This window comes from Melospiza melodia, chromosome 1 (assembly GCF_035770615.1).
Source record: "Melospiza melodia melodia isolate bMelMel2 chromosome 1, bMelMel2.pri, whole genome shotgun sequence".
Classification (NCBI taxonomy): Eukaryota; Metazoa; Chordata; class Aves; order Passeriformes; family Passerellidae; genus Melospiza; species Melospiza melodia.
This window is the reverse complement of record NC_086194.1, coordinates 13842961-13862559: the sequence shown is the minus strand read 5'-3', so window position 1 is coordinate 13862559 and position 19599 is coordinate 13842961. Positions and strand designations below refer to the sequence as shown.

General features: G+C 39.0%; 1 protein-coding gene across 3 annotated transcripts in view; it reads left to right on the top strand.

Moving 5' to 3' along the window:
* CCNY (cyclin Y) overlaps positions 1 to 19599 on the top strand; it is a 121209-nt gene that overhangs the window by 83939 nt on the left and 17671 nt on the right. For all 3 annotated transcript variants that reach the window (XM_063148321.1, XM_063148340.1, XM_063148330.1), the window contains 4 exons: positions 6669 to 6769; positions 9779 to 9814; positions 14003 to 14060; positions 14165 to 14284. In XM_063148321.1, the coding sequence (XP_063004391.1) occupies positions 6669 to 6769; positions 9779 to 9814; positions 14003 to 14060; positions 14165 to 14284 (315 nt within the window). The remainder of the gene's footprint in view (positions 1 to 6668; positions 6770 to 9778; positions 9815 to 14002; positions 14061 to 14164; positions 14285 to 19599) is intronic.

Sequence of the window (19599 nt, the reverse complement as noted above, 5' to 3'; positions counted from 1 at the left end):
GTGACCCTGTAGTGATTCACATCAGGGGAAGTTTCTCCCCAGACACAGTACTGGGGACTTGCAGAGAGCAGTTGGGTCTTTTGCTGTACATGTTGAGGCAAGAACAATTTCCATGAGCCTTTTTGCATGCTTCCTATGTAGCTCCCAAATTTTCTTGTCAGATTGAATCAAGAGGCTGCTCTGCTTCCCTGTTGTAAAACTACTGGACATGTGACTGATAATCCAACACTGTCAACTAGTGATTAATGAGTAAATAAGATACATGCTGAAATGGGAGCATAGTCTGAAAAGTAGTTTAACCTGTGAAAGCAAAACATAACATAAAACATGAAATGTTGTTTTCAAGTGGACTGCCTGAGGCTGGCTGTTGTAAAGGCTTATAATTGCTGTCCAAATTCCTTAAGATATTTTAATTCCTTACTTGAAGAGAAGAACAAAATAAACTGAAAAATAGGTTAGAGGCTTCTCAGGTGCTCTTGAAGTTCTTCTAGAGATTGCTTAATGTGGCCTTTGCTCCTTTCCATTGCACAGTCACACAAAAAGCAGGTCTAGAGGGGGCCTTTATAGGCCACCTGGTCCATTTAGCAGATTCCCTACACTGATGCCATTCCTAATAGATGCTGCTTAAGATTCTTTCCAGGCATCTAGTAAGTTAATTTTAACAGGCTTTTTTAAATGGCTTACCTAAATTTACTGTTTGAAATGTGTTTTTCTAAAGTCTTCTAGTTAGCTTCTTTTCCTGTCTTCTAGGGTGAAGAATTTTACCTGTCTTGTCAGCCTCAAGGCACTAGGTTATGTGAAGTGATAAACTTTTTAATGGGAAGAAACAAAAGGTGACCTTGGAGTTGCAATGAGAACATGCAGGACAGCTCTTTTACAAGGGGCTGTGTAATACTTGCTTTGCTGGGGATGTAATAAAGTCCCTCTGGTGAAATTGCACAACAGTAGCAATTACATGCTTTGTAAATATAAGCCTTTGAGCTGATTTTAACAGTCAAAGAAATATTTAATCTTTCATGTTTGTAAAGCAGGGTGCTTTATCAGTGGTTAAATAGGGCCTGCATGTGCTGCAGAGGAGTTTACTGGTGGTTGCTGAGCCCCTCAGGAGCTCAGTGGTCTACTGACATCATTTTCTATAGTTGGCATGAGTAAGGATGAGCTTTGAGAGCCAAAAACTTGCAAGTACAGATCTAGTCCAAGCTAAGCTAGTTTTGGGCATTATCAACATTGGTGAAACTTCAGCTGAGGGCAAAGTTGAATCATGAGGAACAAGAGGTATTACTTAAGAGTAGTTGGACTGGATTTTTTTTAAATTGTAGTTGTTGGCAGAGGAAGATGAACATACAATGGTGCAGTTTCCTATTACTTTTGTTCTGGTAGATGTACCAAAGGTAGACAATTTTGCTGTATTGGCATTATGCAAGATGAAAATTAGTGCAGAGCTTTGCAGAGCCATGCAGAGAATTGTGTTGCAGGGTTTGCTTGATTTGGGAAGTAATTTGTTGACTTGTAAAATCATGTTTCTTCTTTGAAAAATGTTGTCAAAAGGAAATGATGTCCTGAAGCAACAGAAGATCCTCAAGATAGGAACCTCCCTTTTCCAAGTCAGAAGCAGTCCTGGTATTTTTGCTTACTGTTGTAATTTGGCTTTATGTGCACTTTTATGTGCCAGTTTTGCCTTTTAACATCTTGGCCAGCCTCTACTGCCTGGAAGCTAATGGGCATGTCTGCACAGACGGGTGCAAGCAAGCCTCAGTTTTTCCGGGGGGGAAAATATTATTTAATAGGACTCTTTAAAATCATGCACCAACTTACACCTGGTTTGCAGGAAGCAGAGAAATTACTGTCATTATGTAGTACAGGAGCTCCAAATCATCTTTTGATGGACAAGTGCGAAAGAACACTGGAAAAGGCTGAAAGCTGTTTTGCCAAACTGGAAGCTGGCTGGCTGAGGACCAGCGCTGGTACAAAAGCTTCATTAGGGGAGTGTTGTGCCCCAACAAATGAATCCTGCTGAGTTTCAGAGCAGAGAGCCACCCTAGTACTGCTGGAGAGGCCAGAGCTGGCCCTTCAGGTCAATTCTGAGTGTGGGTTTTGGGCAATGTGCACCATCCATTAGATGTTACTACACAAAACCCCTCTGAAGTGCCTACTTTAACAAAAGAAATAGTAACATTTCTTCTTTGCCCACAAATTAAATCTAATTTCTAAGTGATGCTTCCTGAGGGAAATTAACTCTCTTGTACGTTCTCATTGTGAAAAAGTTAGGAATTCATTGTGATCCCTTTCAGAGCAGGTACCCAGAAGCAATTCTGCAGTGTTTGTATGATTTTGATGGCAAACCAAGCCATTAAATTTCTCATAAAATGTTTTTATGTAATCTTCAAGTAAAAACCTGTAGTCCAAACATCTTAAAGCACACAGGATTTGGAAAATTGGAACATGTCAGGATGAAGCTGGAAGAAAATTAAGTGGTGATATTTGCTTAGTACTTTCTGTGCAAAGGAAAAACAACTGCTAGTCTCAAGAGCCAGGAGCACCTGCATTATTGGAAGCTGAATCTTGATCTGTTAGGGCTTTTTCTGTAACACATTTAAAGACTTAGCAAGTTATAAAGCAGAGTTTTCTGTTCTATATCTTTTCCTGTTAAGAAATTCCACAAAGCACCTTTTTCATATTCATTGTGAATAATGAATGTCAGCATTTCTTGGTGGATGTCTTTGGTTCAAATGAGAAAAATAGCAGCTGTTTCTGGAGTAAAGAACTACAAATCCTCTCCACCAAATGTTAGAAGACTGGTCCAGAATTCATCTCAAGAGCTTGTTCAGTCTAGTTTCTTGTCGAGAAGCAGAAGCCTGTGTCTAAGCTGTGCCTGGCCTATGTTTTTTTCTCTCTTCTTAACAACTTTCAGTGATGGAGATTCTATCGCTGCTCAAGTAATTTAAGGTATCCCTGCTATTAGAAAAAGGTGGTGGCTTAAGAGATGATGGCAAAAACACTTCTCACACTTTCATGTACAATCTTAATTTTCCATAGTTTAATATAAGCCTGCTCTTTCTTATCCCACCCACAAGGGTCATGGACAACAATGTCCTTTTCTTTGTAGCTTCCTTCAACATGAATTAAGGCCATTATTTTTGCTTTGTTCCTGGAGAAAGCCTTTCCAGCCTGCCAGCTGTCCCTTGTAAATCAGGTTTTTTGAATCTCTGACTGATGTTGCTTCTCTGTCCTCCAGACTCTCTGAAATAAATTCATTATGCTTGAATTCTTGAAATAGTGTCAAAAACTGGACATAAAATTCCAGGGGCAGAGTGGATGGGTGCTCTACTCTGTTGCATATATGGTAACTCTATAAATTCTATTGATATATTGCATTTTTTAAAGAAAAAAGTCCTCTGCAGGTTAATGTCAGCAGCAAATTCGATAAAAAATACTTTGGTACTGTGATCCAAGTTTTTGGTCAGTATTTTATGTGGAGTTGACTGGTAGCTCTGTAGGATTTCCCTTACTTCAACCTTCCTATTTCAAGTGTTCTCTAGCTGACCAGAATATAATTTTCCAAGTAGTTTTTACCTGCCATGTTTTCCTTGGTTTGCCCTTTGGGAGTTTTATGTGAGATGAAGTTGAGAGGCATGACATCTAAGGAATGTCTTGGCTACAGCAATAGTACTGTAGCTACTGAAAATACATATCAAGTGAGTCTCCCTTCATATCAGTGAGTGTTTTGAATTAGTAAATGTTTGGAATAGCAGAGGTTGTCAAAGCTTCACACGTGTCCTATGCTCATTTTTGCATATGAAAATTTACAAAAGGAGGTGTCCCAGTCTGTCCTTTTCCCTGTGCCAGTCTTATGGTGGGATAGAACCGTAGAAAGATCTTGTTAGATGATTTGGCTAATTTCTCCAAATGCTCTGTAGTCATTCTCAGCTCTTTTGGTTTTTTTTCTTAATTAGAGCCTCTCTGACTTGTCTAAATGGGAGCATTTTTGTGGTGAGCTGTGATGGATTTGAAATACAAAGGTGTGAAGCTCTTGTACAATTTTGGTCATAGACCTATCCCATTGAAATGGCCATGGGAGTTTGTAGGACAGTGCTGAATGCTGAGCTGATGCACAGTAACCCCTTTGGTCCTGTGCAAGGATGCAGAAGGTTCCTGTGCAGCATTTTCTGGGGGCTCAGAAAGGTCTCTGACTGAACTGTGGCACTTCAGACATCTCCCAGCTTGGTCAAGATGAAGTATGAAACGAAGGGTGTTTTCCAGCAATTGGCAAAGGCAGAAAATGTTACCTGCTGCTGCATCATATGGCTGCAGTTGGGCATCAGAGTAGGAGCTGGGGATGCTGATCTCCTGACAGGTCAGTTATTCACGTGGCACAGGTGTGTGTATATTTACCCAAGGATGCATAATTTGTAATTGGCTTTATAATTGGCACCATTCTTCTGACTGGCAGAGGTGCTTCTTCCTGCCAAGTTGTTGTGAACAGAAAGTGAGGCATGAGACACCACATATTTTCCTGAGGTGTGAAAAGTTCCAAGCCTAACCAAGTGAGATGTGGGCTGAAAACCCAAGAAGAATTCTGTTATGTGGTGGTTTCAGAAATAAGGTGCATTGCTCTAATTATTGACGTGTCAAATGTTAGAGTGCTGTTTACATAGGAAAATTTAAATCTGATAGTGATGTTGCTATAGAGTTATTTTCTATTTTTTAGTTGTTTGCCCTGAATGAATCCAGTATATTTATCTTAAATTTTATCTAAACCTTTAAAGCGTGTTGACACTTATTATGCAGAAAAAACTTTCCACGTGTTGGGTTTTTTAAATAACAATGCTGAGATGTGTGTATATCTCCCTTTTTTCCCCCTAGCCGCTAGAGTCTCATTTTTGTTGTTTTTAAGTAGTTTTGCCTTTATCATGCCTGTGGAAGGTACTCAACAGACTAAGGCAGATATTTAAACTCAGCTATGGTAGAATAAGAGCTATGAATCACCAGCCCCCTAGTAGTTCTCTCTGTGTGCATCAGTGCTAGATAATAAATTTTATGGCATTAATATTCACAGTATTTCTAGTTTTTCTCTTTCTTGCCTAACATACAATAGCTTGGAAGGTAGATGGATTGTCAGCTTTCACAGTGTTACAAAGTACCTTTCCAAAGTCTTGAAGGATTTTTGAAAAGGGGTGTTTTTCATTTTCTTGGTGAACTTTTTCACTCCCAAGAAAAGCAGTTCAGCCAACAATTTTATTGGTCAAGTGAAGGACCTTGCTAGAATTTGTTGGTAAGCTTTCAGATAATTTGAACATAATGTTTCTATAATTGTGGTAGCTTCAGAAAATGTTGGGTTTTTTTCAATTAACAGGAGACTGGTTTTTCACTCATAGATGTGAAATACAGAAATATGGCTTAGATGTGTGTAGGTTTTGCTAGGAGTCTGTCTGTGTAGTGAATGCTGTTAAGAAGTCAGCTGCCTATGGAAAGTGGAGCATTGGTGAGCTGATGGATGCTGGCACTTGTAATAATATCTGTTTTAGAAAGTGGGCAGGGGAAGATGTGCTGAGGTAGGAGTCACAGGACTGTATCCTGGATACTCAGTTGCTCTGAGCTGGTAAATACCTCTGAATTCTGCTGATGGGATTGACATTGGTCCCTCCACTGAAACACTGGAAACTACTTTAATTGTAAGATGAATTAAAATTTCCGTGTTGATGTGCCAACTGAATTTTAAACCTATTCTGTAGTGAGTTAAATGTGTAATTTGAGTGATCTTCACTTTACTGACGTAGGTTCTTGGTCAAATTATTTGCTAGTGTAGATGGGATAAGCAAAGATAGAATCCAAAAGGATTAAGAACTGTGAGAGCTATTAGCTGATGTGATTGAAACTGTTCTCTTCAGCCTGGTGGAGTCCTGCCTACTCTAAACAGCTGATGGAGAAACTCTCTCAGCAAAAAATGTTTAGAAATAACCAGAGTTCTCAAATGCCAGTTTTTTGGCTGGATTTTTCAGTGTTTTTCTATGGTAGTGCAGCAAAAGGATTGAAATATATTGAAAACCTGTTGTGTTAGGATACGGGGTATTTTTATTTGCTTATACTCTTTTCTTCTGTTCTTTGATCAGTTTTCTTCCTTTCTGCTAACAATCTATTATTGATAAATTATTTTTAATGAATTCTCCTTATTAATTTTGTATTTATAGTCTAAAGACCTCTTTCCCTTGCTTCATTCTGTTAGGAGCTTTTTTGAGGGTTTTAGGGTTTTTTTTTCTGCAAGCATAGTTTTATATTTGTTGCTGAACTAGTCTTTGCTAACACAATTTCTTTTTCACTCTTCCATTTACTGTTTTGGAATAAGGACAAAAATATAGGCCTTATTCATCTTTGCTTTCCAAGTGTATGTATGTATTTGAGTAAGCCTGCAGAAAAAATTTTGCATGTTTTTGGGGAAGGAGAGACACAAGGGATTTGGGACTTGAAAGCATTAGCAAGTCTCAGGCAGGGATTTTTGTGACTTTTGCACTGTTAATTATTCCTCAACTTTCTGAACTGCTTCCAAACGTGATCACATTACTGTGTGCATCATGTGAGAGAGAAATTTGTCTTTTTAAAATTCTTACATTTCCTCTAAAAATGCTTTGGTATTACATATTTGCTATTGTTCTTTTGCATGTTTTTGATAGCATCCTCCTGGGCAGTTGAGAAGGAAGTACAGTTCCTGCTCCACTATTTTCCTGGATGACAGCACGGTCAGTCAACCAAACCTCAAGTATACCATCAAATGGTGGGTTTTACAATTTATTTGTTTTTGCTAGCACTTACATTTTATGTGTGTATTTATGTATACCTATTTATGAACCACTCCTAAGCAAGCTTCAAAGGTTTTAGTTTTTTTATAAGTAATAAAATTGTTTAATGAGTCATGCTGCAGAGTTACTGGGTGATGTCTCAGATGAGTGTTTTAAATTTCACTGGTGTCCTTTTACTGTTGGAGAGAAATGAAGTTGATATTTGTAGAGTATTGTTCTTTCCATTTTGTACAGTAAGGGGAAAACAGAGACCAAATGCTCAGGCATTTTGTGCTCTTTGTTAGTGATTGCTGATAGCCTCTCTTGAGTTGGCTGTAGGTTGGTTACTTGGTGTACACAAATGCAAAAATTTAAGACAATATCTCTGCTGCAGAGGTGTTACATGAGAGACAAATCTATTTAGACTAGCACATCCAAAGGAGTTTGTAATGTGGTCACTAAGACAGTCCTTAATTTTTCTGTTAAAGGAAAAACAGGGGAGAGGAGAGAGGTTTTGTAGTTGAACTGATGCCTGATTCCTCATCAGTTCTTTCTGCCTGGAATATAGTCTTGCTTTTCTTCATGTTTCTGTCACTAGTAACTTAAAAATAGTTCTGATTAACACTTGAAAAAGGTTTTCCCTTTCTGAGGTGTTTGGGCTTTTTTTCTCCTTGAATCTCATACTCTTCTGCTCTAAAAACCTTTGTACACAGCAGAAGTGCAGCCTTTTGGGTGGGTTTTGGGATTCTTTTTGCATTATACCTGCCATGACTCGTGGGAAGAAGAGATGAGTTCAGGTGCAGCAGCCAAGAAGCATTTTCAGGTCACAGAAGGACGAGCTGATAGTGGGGAGAAGGTTGGTGTGTTTGGGAGGGACTCAGGTGCATGGTGGGGACAGAAGAGCTGGAGGAGCCCGTGCTGGGATGGGGCAGGGTTCTGCAGGGCTCAGGCCAGGCTGCCAGCATGGGGAGGGTTGGAAGCTGCAAGGGCTCAGAGGGCTTGAGAAGGGACCACAGAGGGTGAGAAACTGAACTCTGGCACACAAACTCTTTGCATCTGCTGTCCAGCTGCACATTTGGCAGGTTGAAGGGTAAGGAGACAGTAGGATTATTGCTTCTGTAGGACAACTTCATTTTTTCCTCCACACCTTGCAGTCTCTGCAGGAAAATAACTATTGCAGATAGATAAATCTATGAGGGAGGCATTTTGCTCATCTCTTCTAGGTCATGTTATGCACTGGTGTGTTTAAAATATTGCTGTATCCACTGCAGCATCTGCAGCAGTCAGGGTGGCTGGGGTAGAGTGATGGAAAGCTCCATAATCATCATTTCTGCACTGTTAGTGCCAGCTGAACCAGTGTATGAAAGGTAGAATGAAACTTGGGTGAGTTACTCTCTTGCAGCCCTGAGAGACTGTCAGATTCTGATACAGATTTCTAAATAGTAAATATTTTCTAAACTTAATTTGACATTTTGTTACAAAGGCAACCATATGGGCAGCAAGCAGAGCTGTGCACATGGATTCTTGCATCTGCTTTCATTAAGTGAACTGGAGATGCAAGTGTGTTCCTAGGGGCATAATTTAAAATTAAATTTTAAGATTAATTCATCTTGTGAATATCTTTCTGTCAAATCAAATTCATTCATAAATGTGGGTTTTTCTTGTGTTGAGTAACAGCTGTGGTCTTTAAATGTCTGTGGTACATCCTGAGTCCTTAAATATGTGCTTGTAGAAAAAAGCCAAATTTAAAAAGCATGTATGATCTAAAAACGTGTAATACAGGTAGTAAAAGCTCATAAAAATTTAGTAAAATATATTTGCTTTTAATGGAGAAAAATGTTTTCTACTGTATGGCTGTTCAAAAACACCTCCAGTCAAACCTGAAATAGTATAAAATTCTGCTGGAGTTTTAGCTCAAACATTTTTTTTCCTAACATGCAGTATCTCAGTTTTCATATAAAAATTCTGAAATAAAATCAGAGAGCAACTGCTTGACCCTTAAAAGGTGTTTTAAGGAAAAGGGGGGAATTTTGCATCAGTATAAGACATAAACATCTTGCAGTGAATCACTGATGAAACAAACTGTCCACAAAGAGAATCAGTGAATTCCCTCCTCCATCCTCTTTCCCCTTTAGCTTAAATTGGTTTTATGCTGCTGCAGTAAGTAAGGGAAGAGTGCTGGCTCGGCTTCATTCTTCAATAAAAATATGTTGTGAGTAAAGCATGAGCTGGGAGTTGGGAACTGTAGGATAATCATAAGGATCCATGCTTTAATTTTGTTCCATCTCATGAGAACAAAATGAGATCTGTTAGTTGTGTATGTAATCAAAACCTTAACTTTCTATGAATATAAGGACACTTTTTGTCTGTGTGCAGAACATAAGCAGGGGTGCTTTGATGTGTGGCTGAGAGTAGGGGAAATGCATAATGCAGTTAGTTATTCAGGGAGTTGTCTTTCCTGAGTTAAAATAAGTAAGTTGATGCTATAAAACTGTAGGAGAGTGGTGTTTGAGTCTGCTGTTTGAGCAGCTATATAAAGACAGACACAAGCAATGGATTTAAATATGCAATCATAAGCCAATGGTGATTAAAACATTTTGTGTTAACCTGGCAGCAAAACTAAAGAGAATGTCCAATGCCTGTGGTGCTTTGTCTTCAGCATTGCAAGTCAGGAGTTTAATCATTGGCTTTAGTGGAGTAGGGCATTAAATGGGAAGTATGTGCAACTTGATACATGAAATAAGAAGATAATATGAATATGATAATAACATGAAGTAAATTTCTTAATTACTAGTAAAAAGGATATAGTGGGAGTGTACAAAACAAACATTATAAAATTGTCTGTTTATAGCAGTTTTCCTGATATCTAAGAGTGAACAAAAGAAAATTGACTGTTGACCATATACTGTTTGTCATGCTTTGTGCTGGGTTTTAAATTGCATGCAATATGGCAGAAAATATAATATGCCAGTCCTGAGATATTAACTCTGTGTTTTTCTTTACAGTGTAGCTCTTGCAATATATTACCACATCAAAAACAGGTATGTGAATAGTTACTGAAAATATCTTTTATTGAAACAAGTGAACTGCTCAAACCCTAAAAATCCATGCTTAGTTTCTTTCAAAATGTTTTTGGGTACTCATTTTCTTAACTTACAGGCTAGCAATAAAAAACACACACATTTTAGATAGGTATTATTTTACATAGAAAAATTAAAATTGGAGGATTAAGTACCATAAAATTGGAACTACAGCTCAACATTGAAAAGCTCTGATCATCCAGTGTTTGGTTTTATATGGGGCACTTCTGCATTGTTGCATATGTTGCACTTACATGTAGAAAAATCTGAACAGTATCTTTCAGTTTTGTATTTTTAGCTGCACCTTTGTAAAGGTAACTGTGTTTATAAGTGACCAGTTAGGATTTTGAAATAAAACCCTTGAATTTTACAGTAAGAGTGGCATTGTGAATAGATGTCATTCAAGATGCCTCAGAAACAGAGCAGGTCCTGGCTTATCTCTCCTGGTGTAGTATGTTTTAGATCTCTGCTCAGTCAAGTTGATGGAAAATTAATAGAAAAAAGGTTCTCTAAAAAGCGACTTGGCACATACGTGAGTTTTCTTCATGTTGAATTGTGCTTTTGTATCTTAAATTCCCTGTCCTCATGATACGTCACAGTATCCTAAAATAATATTTCCTGACATTTCTAAGGAGAGGTTGTATAAATAATTCAAGTTACTTTTGTGTCCATGGTTTTTCAATTGGCCTTTTCAGAGAACTTGGCTTAGATCTTGATTTATCAAGCCACTTAGACTTTTTTTCTTCTGGACTATCAGAAGTCCAACTAGAACAAAAGGAATTACTCATGAGTTTAAAGTTCAGCTGGTACGTCATTCAGGACCATGGTTCAGGTCACTGGAACCCATCACACTTCTTAACAAGGCTGACATCTCAAGAGAATCCTTTATATGTGCAGAAGGGCTTAGGGCTTGATTCCCTCTCTAAGCTCTTGGAAGTCTTTCTAAGACATCAGTGGGCCTTGGCCTGAAACATGGCAGTGTATAAAGCAAAAGTTGGAGTGAAATCTTCTCTCGAACTTTTAATCTCATTTACCAGGAAATAAGGCATGAGTGGTCATGCTTGGATTACTTGTTTATCCATCTGTGGTTCCTTTTCCCCCTTTTTTCCATAGTCCCTGGATTAGTTAGCTAGTCAGTTTTTGCTATGCTTGACTAAATAATAGAGATCTCAAAGATAATCAGACTCCAAAGTTTTGTGGAAATAAATTAAGTGTTCTCCGAAGTATCATGGCAGCTGAGTAGTAAAAGGCTTGAGAGAGTTGGACACATCAGAGACTACAAGAGGTAAGAGACCTCTGTAAGGATTCTCAAGTGAGCAGGAAGAATCCAGAGCCACAGTGTGCCAGACATGGCCATCTATGCTGTTTGCCATGGAGCTGATCCCTGTCTGCAGTAAATTATGCCCATTTGTTGGCTTGCAAGGCCTGATGCAAATGTGACCTACAGCTGGTAGACAGAGACCAGACCTTTATAAAATAAAGACTACTGTGTCAGCATATTGAAAACAAATGCATTCTGACTGTTACTTTCTTGGGAAAGTTGCTGTCTGTCCTTTCACTTTTGGGATGGAGAGGTGATTGATTCAGGAAACTGCTTGCTGCTGCTTTCCCTGGAATGTGCCTGGGGTGGGGAAGTGCTGTGCCTGCCCTTGGGACAGTCCCAGCAGTGATGCTGGAGCCAGGCTCATGTGTGTCAGTGAGAAACTGTGGAATGAGGGATGTGAAACAACTGCTCACTCTTGGGTTCTCTCTGATTTGGGAATGGAGGGACAATGTGATAACAGCACTCAGTTGTGCTTGCTGCTGAAACAGCAAGAGCAAAACATATGTTCTGTTTTGTGCTGTTATAGGAGAAAAGGAAGTTGTTGACGTATGTGGGAGATTTTGGTTCATTAAGGGGGATGGGGAGTATGAAACCACTGTGACTCTTTGACTCAGGGTTCATTTTGATAGAAAATGAGTCAAGCATCTCCTTTTCCAGAGAATAATTCATTTTAGACAGTATTTAGTTGGTCCTGTTCTCCTGCATAGGAGACTTAAACCAAAATTACTTCCTAATGTTTTAAACCCTCACCAATCTACATTTTTTTGAGAAGCTATGCATGAAATATCATATTTCTTCACATGTTTCTCACAATTCATTTGATTGTAGCATTCCAGTTATCATTCCTCCCTTTCCCAGTGTCTCCTATCATGGTTATACTGATCGGTGTTCTTCATGTTTTGTTGTCTTGGCTACTCAACAAGTAATTAAAAAACTACACTCATCTTGTTTTTGAAGGAATGCATAAGCATTGGTGAATTTGCTAAAGAAATAAAATAAACCCCAGCAAGCTGACCATAAAGAATGCTTGAGTAATCAGTAGATGGTCCATTTTTGAAAGAGTACAGTCTAAGTTTTAGTCAAGACAAAAACCTCTCAAGTTTTTTAAATAGATTTTTGAGGACAGTCAGGTGTGACTTCATAGCATACAGCAGCTACAACCTGAAGAAATAAAATGGGAAATTATTTGCATTGTGAAGTGCCATAATTCACTGTAGCACACCACCTTTTCAGGGAGACTACTTCTGCATTAAGATACTGCTTTTTTAGGTAGGGTTAAAAGAGTCTGGCCTAGACTCCTTGCTGGTAGGAATTTTCTAGTAATTACCCCAGTCACCCCAGTCCAGGTTTTGGTTTTATTTTTTATTTTGTTTATTGTTTTGTTGGTTGTTTGTTTTAATTTAGATCTTCTTTTTTTATATTAAAAATGTGTTTCTTTCCAGTGTTAGCCTCCATTTTAGTAGGAAGAAAAGTCACCTTCAGCTGTTGAGTTAATAAATGTATTTTGCAGACATGAGTCCACTGTAAAACTTGTGGTTTGCATGCTCTGAGAGACACGTGCTGCTAAGCAAAGATAGAAAATATATTCAGTGGTTTGTTTGTTAAGAACTGTATGATCAGAGTACCAGGGATGCTAAAAATAAAGATGGGACTGTAATAAGTAGGTCACAGGGATGCACCTGTCCAGAAAGTGCCAGTTCTGGTACAGTTATACTTGGTTTTGTTTGTTAGTGTCCTTGCCAAAGTTACATACAGCAAAAATCTTATGTTGCATCCTGGATGTTAGGCTTGTGAAGTTGCATCAATGTGCTTGCTGCTATTGATTTACAGGCATTTCAGAGAAACATCTTATGAAACCAGTGAATGAGAATATTATTTTGTCTGAATTTTTGTTTGTATGTGCTTCTTTTGGCTTTCAGAAATCATTAGTACAATAGGGTTTTTTAGATAAATGAAAAGTGAACTATGTATGTATTAACTAAAAGATGACTGTAAAAATAACATTGCCTCGTAGTAAGCTATTGTAAATGCAGGTCCACTGATGAGGGGAGAGAATGATGTATGTGACTCCATCTTATCAGAAGGCTAATTTATTAATTTATTATACTATATTATATTGAAGAATACTATACTAAAGAATACAGAAAGGATACTTACTGAATGCTAAAATGATGATAATGAAAACTTGTGACTCCTCTCTTTGTCCTGACGCAACTTGGCCTTGATTGGCCAAAGAGTCAAAACAACTCACACCAGAATCCAATGAAACAATCCCCAAACACATTCCACATGAGCACAACACAGGAGAAGCAAATGAGATAAGAATTGTTTTCTTTTTCTCTGAGGCCTCTCTTGCTGCCTTTCAGCTTCCCAGGAGAAAAACCCTGGGCAAAGGAATTTTTTCAGAGAATGTGAATGCCACAGTAAACGTTTACAGTGTTGGTAATGAAGAAGGAAGAGGAGTTGAGAGATTGCAGGGGTGGACATGAAAAAGTTAAAAAAAAGAGAAAAGGAGAGTAAGCTGGCCAGATTTTATCAAGTTTGTAGTAGTGCTTTTTAAGCCTCATAGTAAAGAGCACAACAGTTTTGTATCTTGGGCACTGAAAGCTGAGTGTTTTAGCATGTTTTGTAGTATGAATTTCATGTTACACGAGGAGCTTATGCCAAAGTAGGTCTAACCTCTATTTGAAAATCACATTTCATCAGTGTTTCTAAGCACCCCACAGCATGGGGAGTGTTGGAGTTTGAATGGTGCACTTGTGTCTGTGAGGGTTGTGTGCTGTTGTGTTCAGATAATGACAGTGCTTTGGTTTTAATACTTTTAGGGACACAGATGGAAGAATGCTCTTAGATATTTTTGATGAAAACCTTCATCCCCTTTCGGTAAGTTCATCTGCCTCTCCTTCCCTTTCATGTGAACTGTCTTTTTTTTTTTCTGTCTGCTTCGTTTTGTTTCAGTCACCTATTTGGAAGTATTTCTTCCTTAGAAATCCGAAGTGCCACCAGACTATGACAAACATGACCCGGAGCAGAAACAGATTTACCGCTTTGTCCGGACGTTGTTCAGTGCTGCTCAACTGACTGCTGAATGTGCCATTGTCACCCTGGTGAGTGTCTGAAGGATGACATCAGCCAGCTGACAGACCCAGTTTTGTTCTCAAAAGTCGTGTTTGTATGATTTCATAGATCTGGGTGCTGCCAGGGAAATTTTTTCTCACTATGGAGACCAAGGAGATTTCTTGATGGGAAGAGATGCCACAGTTCATTTCATGGGTTGAGTAAGTGAGGAAGAAGAGATTGGGTAACATGTGACACAAAACCTGGGGTCCTGCCTCACAAAATGAGTGTTCCAGGCCACCAAGGTGACTCATAGAAAATGTAGGTGGACGGGGTGGTCTGAACATGAGAGAATGTTAAAAGCAGAAAGTCTTCAACTTTCAGAGGGTTTGCTGTGTCTCACTGCAGCTCCCAGGAGAGACTTGGGAACAGCTGTAGGTGATTTGATAGCACTAATAAGAATTGACTGGCACATGAAGTATTCAGTGAGTGACTGGGACATGTTGGCTCTCTTCCACTTCCACTATTCTTGTTGTGGGATTGAACAATTGTACTCAAGTCTGAAGTTTAGCTGCTTTAAAATAGCACAACACAAAAGAAGGTTCAAATTTTCAGCTGGTATGGATCAGCATAGCAATGTGGATTAAAAGAGCTAAAGCGATCTCTACCAGCTGGGAGTTTCTTAATTTTCTTGAAATTTATATCCTGCCAATTCTGACAAGTCTCTTCAGCTTTCAGTCACAATTTTGGCCATGTTCTTCTCTCAGAGGTTTTAAAATAACAAAATGGTTTTTTACTACTACAACATGTGGTTTCATGACAGCTTAGTTGTGCATTTTAGATGGAGGAAGGAGAAATTGGAGAAGGTGAATTTTGAAGCCCAGGCCTACTCATTTCCTCTGTTAATCTATTTTCCTTGGCTTCGAAGATTAGTTGGCAGGCTTTTCTTCTTCAGACAGAATGAGTTGTACTAGCCAGTAAAGAACAGGAATATGGGAGAAATGGGGCAAGAAACACCCCCCAGCGCTCCACCCTTCCATTTTGTAGTTTTACTCTACCTAGTTGCTTGACAGCCAATATTTGTTTTCTGAAATGACATTTTGCCTATTTTATATAATTGTACTAAGTGTTTGTCCTTCTTCCTTTTCTTCCTAAGTGTTTTCTGCTGGAGACAAGATATGTTGTGTGAATCACTATGTTCTTTTGTAATTTAATTAACCCACTGTCAAATACATTTTATTTGTCTGTTATTCAATCTTAAGTTATGTGATCAGTGAGTGCACTGTTTAGTAGAAGACAGGGGGCTTTTTTCCCCTTTTTTTAGTAGCATTACCTTTCTGTTACTGCAATGCATGAGAAGTGCTTTCCCGCAAGTCTTATATAACTACTTCCTTGCCTCTTCTGGTTCTTGTGTGGTTTCCTTGCAAGTAACTCTTTTGAAGCATAAATTTTTTTAGTTCATTTGGTTATATTGCAGAAGCTGTTTCCATAGTTGTTAGTGCTTGAAAACTTAGGTGACTTGGGGTTTTTTAACTCATTACCATGTGAACAGGAAAATGTATTATAGCCTAGTTCTTACAGAAGCCATGCAGATGTTTATGGATGAATTTGGTGCAGCTGATCAGTGTTTACCATTCTGCTCTTCTTGCCTGTGTTGTCAGGATAATAACACATGCCTGACCCCGCTTTCCACAAATCTTCAGAGGTTATACATAGTGTTTTGCAAGTGTGAATTCTACTGCTGCTGTTCTCAGTTTCCTCTGTGCTTCTAGATCCCATTTCTTTATTCCTTTGTGTCATCGGGAGGGGCCCCAGACACAGATTGTGTTGTTTTTGAAATACTCATGCATGGAAACTAATCTGTGAAAAAGCAAGCAGCCCTTTCCCCCTTCCCACACTCCTGAAATCTTAATAATGTTGATCCTGCTGTTTATGAACCTTGCAAGCGCTTTCAGTTTTGATATCCTGTCTGGAGAAGGAGGGATCAGCATTCCCTGCTGTGTTTTGCCATAGTCTGGCTGTCCGTCAGCAATCTGATAGCCCTGTCTGCCGCTTGCTCCTCCTGGGAGGGCTGCCAGAAGGCTAGAAGTGTGGGGATCTGGGACATTTTGAACAAGATGCTACAGTTGTATCGTTCTTTCACTCACTCTAATTATTTTTAAACAGTTCTAAGGACCCTTTTTTACTGCCCACATTATGAACGTGGTCTGACGTGCGTGGTTGAATGCACCCACTGTTTGTCTTGGTACGTGCATTAACCAGGTAAAAGCAGCAGCGACAATTAGTTCTACAGCAGGCTGTGTGCATGCAGGAGCTGAGTAAATGTGAAACTCCAGACTCTGAGATAAGCTATTCTGCTGCAAAAAGCCAGCATTGTGTGGCTTCAAGCACTTAATTAAAATATTTCAATTAAAGCCTCCGCTATTGCAGCAAAACCGATTTATAATTAAAGTAAAAAAATTAATTTTCACATAGCCTCCAGAGCTGCCAAGAGATTTCCCATACTGATAGGTGGAAAATTAAAACCTCAGGTTGAAACAATTAAATACTAATTCACATTATTTATTTATAAAATAGTACCGTAAGAATAAAATTAGTTTTAAGAATTGTTTTGCTAATTTAAAGCTTGTGACTAGTGGTTCTAACCCCAGTGATCAGCATAACTGTGTTCTGTGACCTGACTTATTGAAAAAAGTGTCTCACCCCAGAGTATTCCCACCTTTGCTAAAACTGAGGAATGCCTGTCTCCTCTTTAGCATCTCCCTCAGTGCAGAGGTGGGAAGTTGTACTTGTGTTAATCTACTAATTGGATGGCAAATAAAAATGAGAACAGGAAAACAATAGTGTTTGCATGTCAGGAGAATTAAATATTTATGCTTTGTTCTTTTGTTCTGTGAAAACAATCCTATGAACTAGACCCGAAATGCAGAATGGTCCAAGTTTTCTGCTTTGCCTTGGCATGACTTACTGAGTTTTTTGCAAACAGGCCAAATTTAAGGCACTTTTAATATACATCTGTGTCCCTAGTGGTTTCATTTTGCATTTGCAAGTGTGCTGGGTCTGCATGCTGTAGACAGATCAGATACAGTGATATGTAAATACATACAGTACACAGGCTGAATTATTCTGACAAGTTCAGAGGAGCATGCTTTTGGAATACCTTAAAGAGCTCATACTGTGACTGAGGGGATTTGATATTAGCAAATTTGAAATTTGAAGTATGTAGGAATAAATTCTCCTTATGAAAAATAGGGATTTAATTAATCCAGCCAGATGTTCCTGAGTTCTCACTGTGTTCTTCAGTCACATTTTCAGCACTTAGGTCAAGAGACAATACTGCTGAACTGTATCGTAAAAATTATTGTATTTGCAGATAATTTTGTTTTGTTTTCTGTGTATTTGGAGGAATGGTGAAAGTTTATTTGTTTCCTTTCACTGGGATGTTTTTACTTCTGATTGCTGATAAAATACTTTATTTAAAAAGTGTATTTCAGTTGATGTAAAAAAGTCTGATACTTGTTTAAAAGGAAAGGAAAACACAAAAGGGTGTCCAGAGTCCATAGACACTTGATCTGCAGAGGTCCTTTTCTGCTGGAGTGTAACCTCCAACCTTTCCACAGCTGGTGGAAGGTGCAGGTTTCCCTGAAGACCTTGGAGTGCCATCCAAAGCAGTGCTTGTTGCCTGGTGTGACTGAGGCAGCCTGAGTGTGGCTGGGTGAGAGCCAGGGCAGGCCGTGAACCTGGGCGCTGTGGTAGGAACCCGTGAGGAGAGCTGTGTGTATCCCCTGGTGCTGGTGCCCTCCTTTGCATTCCGGGGAGGTGCCAAAGCCCAGCACTTGGGCACGTCAGAAGAAGGTCTCCAGGGTGTAGAGAGAAGGTCCCTTGACCTGTGCTGTTGATCCTGAGCTCCCTAGAAGGAGGAGGAACCTGTGCTCTGGGTACTGTGGGACAAGAGATTCTGGCTCCTGCTTTTAGGTTATTCTTATCTTTTCACTGCACTCCAATGTCTGACACATGAGTGATTATCAGTTAATACTTACAAATCTACTTAGTCAATTCTTGCCTTAGAGTTGCTGGGATATGCAAAGATGAAAAGAGAACAATAGAGGTGGGCACTGAGGGGGAATTCTCTTTAAATTGAAAGGGAAGGGGACATTCAAAGAGCCTGTATGTGCTGATGCCTCTTGGGCTTCTGTGTGGGCAAAGAATGAATGCTGATCCCAGTTTTAGACTGCAAAGTCAATGTTGCCTAACAGTTCAAGTGCATTTGACATGGATTATAGGTATTTGTCTTAAAAAGAGTAATTTTGGGGGCAAACCTGGAGATGTGTGACTTTTCTCTCGGTTCCATTTGTGCTTTCTATAAATATCTGTAATGGTGCTTTGCAGTTGTTCACCTTTTTTCATAGTTCTATGCTTTTGTTACTTCTTTTCACCATTTGTTCTCAGAAATAAAAATGGGATGAATTTGCAAGGACCACAATGAGTTTATGTCCTTTTCCACCAAATGGGTGGCACCAAACCTTTTTGGAATATTTTAAATGCCCAGCTGGGCAATTGCAAACCACGGTTATTTCTGGAGAGTTGTGGTGAGGAACTGGCTGATGGCTTAGAACAGAGCATATGGCAGTTTAGTGATTGGATTAGAGCCTGATTTGGCTGTGTGAGACCCGCTACCAATTATAATCTTTTCCATAAAGATATCATTTCAGTTTCAAGGCATTGTGACACACTGAAGTTTTCTCATTAGAGAGAGATGACTCTGTATTTTTCCATAACATGTTGGGATGGAAATGTCTTTGTTAGCTACTCTGTGCTCCTGCAATTTACAGTGTGGGTTACCTGATGAGGAAAGGAATGAGGTGTTTGCAAATAAAGGTTAATTTGTAGATTCTCAATTGTAGTAATTAAAATAGCAAAGCCATTGTCTCCTTTTTGTCCATGTTAATCAAGTGATAAATAACTTAAGCTACTAGAGTTTTATTGGTAAAATAGAGGTAGAATTTTACATAAAGCCATATAAAAACCACATGGGAGAAGATCATGTTTTGCTCCTGCTGCTGCCTCAAAATTCAGAATTATTCTAGTCATGACAGTGACATTCCTTGGAGATTGCCCATTGCTGAGTGTGCTGAGACTCCCAGTCAACTTCCTTGGGGGCACCACACAATTCCTGACCTCTTACTGTGGCACCACAGGAAATTCTAGTACTGCATACAAATATAATTGCATAATAATTTCAGTTGGAAGGGACTTTTGGGGTTGTGTCTGGTTTGGCCTTTTCTTAAAGCACAACCAGGCTAATCAGGGCCTGACCAGTTGAGTTCTGACTTTCTCTGAAGATGAAAATTTCATAACCTCCACA